The sequence below is a fragment of the Priapulus caudatus genome, unplaced genomic scaffold (genome assembly GCF_000485595.1).
Source record: "Priapulus caudatus unplaced genomic scaffold, Priapulus_caudatus-5.0.1 Scaffold1490, whole genome shotgun sequence".
NCBI classification, from domain to species: domain Eukaryota; kingdom Metazoa; phylum Priapulida; class Priapulimorpha; order Priapulimorphida; family Priapulidae; genus Priapulus; species Priapulus caudatus.
This window is the reverse complement of record NW_014578551.1, coordinates 105,424-112,413: the sequence shown is the minus strand read 5'-3', so window position 1 is coordinate 112,413 and position 6,990 is coordinate 105,424. Positions and strand designations below refer to the sequence as shown.

The following is a 6,990-nucleotide window of genomic DNA, read 5'->3' as shown; positions in this document are numbered from 1 at the left end:
AAAACGAATGGACGACAGAAATCTATGTTGAAGCGTTGTGGGACGGTCGCCCTGAAATGATTCCAACTTCGAAAGAGAACTGGTCCTATATTTAAGTGGTACCTTTAACGAGTTAATTAAATGGCAGTCCAAGAGACGCGGGTCCCCTTGCGGTCCCATACGTAACGCACCATGTTAATTAATTACATAATCATCCAAGGACAAATACACTTATAGATTCTTGTGTGGTATTCTCCTTGCAGATGTCCAACATTGGATTAAAAAAGCAGTGAAATCAGTGACTTATCTTAATTGCTTTTCAGAGGGTTAAACTTTCTGAATGTCCCATATGTAACGTACGCAAACTCTGCTAAAACAATACGGTTGATGCTGTTCGATGGTTCGTATGAATAGAGAGGGAACATAGCCCATACGATTAGAGCGGTTTCGATTTTCACTCTCATACTAATGTTTCGCTCTCCACTCTCGAGTCTCGACCCCCTCTGCTATACTGCTATGTTCCACGAATTCAGCACATCGTTGATCGTCTTGCAGTGATTCCAGAGGGGCCTTACATGGGATGTATGTTATCAAGAGCTTATAATAAAGATTATTAATATAATATTAATTAATTAATTAAAATAATTATAAATTATATTAATTAAATTAATTATTATTAATAATTATTAATAAATTTATTAATAATATTTATTAATTAATAATAGATATAAGTGATCTCTATTACGAGCTCTTGATGTTATATACCTCAGCGCTGTCGATGTCTTTAGAGTTCTCCAAGAGTGCTATGACGGTGTAGGCAGACAGAGCTATGCCTTCGCTGGATCCGCCCTAAGTGACAGCGAGAATGAAGAAAGCAATAATTAATAAAGCCAATTATGGCATTTATTATGCCATTTAATTAAAGGCAATTATTATAAGTAATGTCGTAAGCAAGCCGCCGTGAGAAAAACATTGATGAAACCTTTGAATTTCATCAAAATACAGACATCGTGTCATCTTTTCGTGTCGACATAAAATTTACGTTATACTTTCACTTTCCCTAGTTCCTTCTACTTGTTTCTATTATTCTATTATATTCTTCCTATATTGTTCTACTATATTCACTATGTTGCTAGTGTTAAATTTCTACGCAAGGAATTACATCTGTTTCCATTCACGAAAGAAGCGAATAATAATCAAAATAAATATATGATAATAGATATATAAACGTCATGATGTGATGCAATCACAATAACATAGATTTGAATGAATGCATAGCATGATGATACATACATCCAGCCCAATTCCCCGACGAGAGAAGGAATTAAGAAGAATGAATGCATTATATTGAGTACATCACATACACATATATTTTAATTTACACGTCGCAGTATCGTGGATGTACCTGCATGGCTTTGTGATGAACCTCTCCTCCCACTTCGAGGAAGGAGCCGTTCTGCTGCATGTGGTTGACCATCCAATTCACGGCTTTCCCCAAAAGTGCAGGATCAATGTAGATGTATGGTTTAGCCTGGTGGAAACACTTAGCGACGAATGCCGTCAGCCTGGAAGAAAATGTGCAAAGATGAGGGCTTGTGCAGAAATGGGGATACACTGAAGATGGCCCAACCGAATGTGGCTGCGGAGAGGACCAGACTATATGGGACATCTCCTGAAATACCCCCTATTACCAGAGCCCTGTATCCCTGGAGACCTTGAGGCTTTCAAGCCCCGTGCCAGATCCTGTGTGCTGCAGTGGCTAGGCCGAGTGTAGTGTAGTGACCCGAGAAGAAGAAGAAGAAGAAGAAGAAGAAGAAGAAGAAGAAGAAGAAGAAGAAGAAGAAGCGCTTGTGCGCGTAACGCATAGCTGCTGCGTCTCTTAAACAAATTCCATCACAAACAAAGCACACTTTGGATCAAGGGTTACAATATCAGCAAGGAGTTTTGGCGCAAATTATCACCGGAATACGTGCTCACTAGAGCGTCGAATCATGGAGTTCCCCATATATATATATATATAGTATTAAGTGCCATTAACCGAAGGCAGCAAAACAAAGATGTCTCTAATTAGGTAAGTAATTAGGTAAGTACGGTAAGCTCCGTACAGTAGGTGGGCGCGCGTGTGTGTGTGTGTGGGTGTGGTGTTTGTGTTTGTGTGTGGCCTGCCACCTCCGACCGGCTGCCTATCACAAGGCTCTTGGCACACCATCAACGAAGAAAGCCCGCTTCTAAGCGTACAACCAATCGCGCAAGGACACCGGAAAACGGCAACAGTCCTCCGACTCCCGGGGACCTCACACCTGCTGCATGGTAGCCAGGCATAAACTTCTAGCCTGCCCAGGCCTAAGGGGGGGTACAGCACCCTTCACCCTCCCTACGTAAGTATGGTAACGATCATGCAACAAGGATAACCCAGACAATCACAACCAAGACCGTGCAGAAAACGTGAGGTGTAAAGGGGCATTTGAGGCAGCCAACTAACGAACACACCCATGGACACACTTAGGTGCACATCCGATACGTAAGGGCGCGTTTGCTGGGAAAACCCCTCCTACGTGAGACTGTAGCATTGCCGCCAGCCTAGCAGCAACTCAGGCTAACCAAGGACAATCCGGTCAGGCACCAGTGTAACTTTCCCCACACCGGGACGCTCCCACGTCACCAACGGATGTAAGTCAACACAAAACAAACAAAACAAACCAAAAAGCTAAGGCATTGCCGGGAGAGCCCCGACTTTATCCCCACTGGTCAACAGACCAGGACAAAAAAAGTCAATACTCCCCGCACGGGAACGCCACGATATACAAACAATCAACCAGGCCAACTGAGCTACAGGAACGATCCTCTGTAGGGAATGCCCAATTCCGTAGCATGGGGTCCGCCAGGTGTTGCAAGTGGCTGAACCTTCTTTATCCCCCTCGGTCGCAGGCTCATCCTCAGCTCCAGCGATACCGCCACCCACTGGACCAGTCACGAGCTCACGGCTACCTAGCTACAGACTGACTGACGGCTCCAAGCGCATAATATACCCTCGGAATGTTACGCTTCCACGCACATCCATCAAGACTCAAGAAAGTCACCAACATTCACATCAACACTACACGCACGCACTCAACGTGTCACGAGACGCAAGCAAACAAGCCGTCAGCACTGTTACACGCCCCACAGCAACGTCGATCGACCACACAAGCTACATCAACCCCCAAACCCTGGCAACGCAGGGGAAACTCGGATGACCTGCAGACAAATCCGAAATCCGTTACAGTCACCCCCCGCTTCCGAGCCGGCCCGGAGACTCAACCAAAGTGGCAACGAGCATCGGCGCAGCCACATCAAAGGCTCTACCATGGCCCCATGAGCGGCCAATCGGGGAACCGGAGACTACCTTTGACCAGAGTGCTAAGACTACGAGCATCACCACAGCAAGTCCTTCACTATCACACGTAACACGCACGTCATCTTCACGTCACGATAATGCACAAATACAACCCGTACACTGCCACAGCATCGGATGCCATCATCGAACCCGACATCACCAAGGACGGCGGCAACGGCAGGGGTAGAACGCCGGAGGACTGACGCCGAAGGCAGACCGGATTCCGTACACATCTATCACATTAAATGGGCATGACGACGTATAAGCAAAATAGTTAGAAAAATATAGATCTTATGACATTATTATAAAACAGTGCCTACATAATGATAGAAACGTCATAGAGGATTTCATCAGAACTCGCTAATTGGGTGTGATAATTTGGGTAATTTCGTTTTACTAGGGTCGAAATTTGGCGCCGCCCCGAGGAACGCAAAAAAAAATGGCCGAAACGTATACCACGGTAATAAAAAGGACACCCGATAGAGACCACCCACTGTGACACAATGACCGAGTTGACGGAAATACACAAACATGGCGTAGTTAAGGACCTAAACGCCACATATATACGACACGCACATCATCTCGTCTCTACTTCAGGTCATTACTAGATAAGCCGTACCGCATTCCGTGACGGCCCAAACAATGGCGACGTATACGACGCACGTTACGAAACACACACCGTGGACGCCAACCAATGCGGACGTATACCACGTCACATACGTTTACACAGACACGCCGTGCGCAAACATGCCGACGTAGTACCACGCATATATGGGGATACGACAGCACACCGTGACGACAAACATGGGCGACCGTACTACCAGCGCACAAAACACAGACATCAGTGACGCAAACATGTCGACGTATCACGCACATACGACAGCACACCGTGACGCAAACTGGCGACGTATACCACGCAACATATGAAACACACCATGACCGCAAACATGGCAACGTATACCACGCACATACGACAGGCACACCCGTGAGCAACATGGCGACGTATACCACGCAAGAAAATACGACAGCACACCGGACGCAAACATGGCGACGTATACCACGAGCACATAACAACAGCACACCGTTACGAAACAAACAATGGCGACGTAGTACCACGTCACATAGACATGCACAAGCGATGACCGTGAGCAAACATGGCGAACGTATACCACGCAAAACGTACAGCACACTCGCCGTGACGCAAACATGACGAACACGTATACGCCACGCAGCGTATACGACAGCACAGCCGCGCCGCGCCCGGCCCGTCCGTGAACGCCAACCAGACTGCGTGACGTATACCACGCACATACGACAGCACACCGTGACGCAAACATGGCGACGTATACCACGCACATACGACAGCACACCGTGACGCAAACATGGCGACGTATACCACGCACATACGACAGCACAGTCGTGACCACAAAATCATGACGACGCCATACCACGCTACTGATACTTGACAGACATCGTGACGCAAACAGGGGCGACTATACACGCACGATAGCGACACGCACACGCGTGACGCAAGACATGGCCGACGTATACCGAAAGCACGATTGTGAGCACCGTGACGCAAGACATGGGACGTATACCACCACGATACTGAACAGCACCGTGACGCAAAGCATGGGCGTGCTCGTACGCTCCGGCGCACACGTCCAAGTCAATGGAATTGTCTGGCGTTTCTTCCAGGCCTTGCGGCTCGTGGTTTGAATGCGGCGAAGTATGATTCCTGCGCAGCTCATTGTACTGTAGGATGATCTGTAGCAGACCGGTCCCGGCCCCGACGCCGTGTAGCGCACACGCACGCTCCTTAGAGCCGACCTTACGGTTGAGAAGCAGCGACACCAAACATCCAGTACGGGTTAGAGATAGATGAGATCAATAGAGTACGATGATAGATAGCATAGATAGTAGATAGATAGATAGATAGATAGATAGATGTAAGTAGATAGAGTAGTAGAATAGAAGGATAGATGATACGAGGGATAGATAAGATATATCGGTGAGCGAGAAGAGAGAGAGTGGAGAGAGGGGGAAGGCGACACCATAGAGAGAAAGGGGGGAGGGCGAGAGAGAGGAGAGGCAGCGAGCGAGTGAGCGAAACAGAGAGAGCGGGATTGGGGAGCGAGACAGAGAGATGGGGGAGCGCTCGCGCTAGAGCGAGAGAAGCGTAGGGAGAGAGAAAGAGAGAGCAAGAGGGGAAGGGAGGGATGGAGGGGAAGGGAGAGAGATAGAAATGGAGCGCGAGCAAAGAGAATGCGCGCGCTCTGCGCGAAGCGCGAAAGAAGGCGTAGGTGGAGAGAAAGAGAGAGCATAAGAAGGGGAAGGAGAGAGCAGAATGGAGCGAGCAAGAGAATGCGCGCGCTCGCGAACGTGCGTGCGTGCGTGCGTGCGTGTGTGTGTGTGTGCGAGACAGATAAATACACACAGATTGCGAAATAGATAGATAGATGGGTTGTATATAATAATTATATATATAAGATATAGATAGATAGAGTGAAATGGGGGGAGATAGACATGTTAGGGTTAGAGAACTGTGGATACCGCCGTGTCGCCCTACTAGATGACCGCTCTGCTGTATGTTACTTACGACCCATGACTGCAGTGTATCGGCATTGCGGTCATTGATGGTGAATCGGTGACTCTTCTGTCCGGCTGTGACGTCAATCTGCATGCGCTTGCCTCCGGATCTGACAGCTCGCCCCACTCAGCTAGCGCCTGAAGTCCTATCACCGTATCCTACACACGCAGCAGAACACAGCATGTAATAACACACGTTAGCATATAGTTAACATTTATGACCAGTTAACACACGGTTAACATTTAACACACGTTGACATATAGTTAACATTTAACACACGTTGACATATAGTTAACATATAACACATGCTAGCATATAATTAACATATACACATGCTAGCATAATGTGACCGTCCAGCAAAACCAGGGATTAAGTAGGGAATTCTAACAAATTGAGTTATGTGCATATCTTTAATACCTTTAAAATGATATATATATTTGGCTATATCTAAAGAATGACCGATCAGCAGCAATTTGAAGATCGGAAACCGACTTATTCCGGAATATGCAGCTTTTGAGATAAAGCGGTTTCGGGTTAAGGGGCCCAGTTCGGGGATGAGCGTCAGGGGCCTTCAAAAATTTTATTTATTATTTTTTATTATTAAAAATGACTCATAACTAATCAAGCAGATATCTGAACTATATATCCGATTAAATATCCACTAAAGCCGCGCGCACACAGCAGCCGATTTTCACGGCGATTTGATCGGCCCGATAGAAATCAGCCGATATCGGTAGGTGTGGCCGTTCTTTGTAGACGATTTTATTTTTGTCGGGTTGATCGTCCAAATCAACATGTTTGATTTTGAACCGATGGAGCCGATGAGGCCGATGAGCCGATTTTACAACGATGCAAGCGATGGACGATGAAGCGTGTAGGTGGCGGCCGGCCTTTAGGAACTTATTTTTGTAAAAATCTCAATTTTGTCCAGGTAGGCCATTTTCAGCATTGACAATGTGTGCGTGCTCAATTACTAAAACAATGGCTTGTCGACTTCGTCCGTATATGCTGGAGCGGGTCACATATAATTAACTTACACCACACG

The 6,990-nt window shown here is 46.8% G+C and overlaps 1 protein-coding gene across 1 annotated transcript in view; it reads right to left on the bottom strand.

Moving 5' to 3' along the window:
* The window catches only part of LOC106816799 (C3 and PZP-like alpha-2-macroglobulin domain-containing protein 8), a 20,643-nt gene that overhangs the window by 8,573 nt on the left and 5,080 nt on the right, over positions 1–6,990 (bottom strand). The window contains exon 4 of the mRNA XM_014821420.1: positions 5,955–6,103. Coding sequence (XP_014676906.1) covers positions 5,955–6,103 — 149 coding nt within the window. The remainder of the gene's footprint in view (positions 1–5,954; positions 6,104–6,990) is intronic.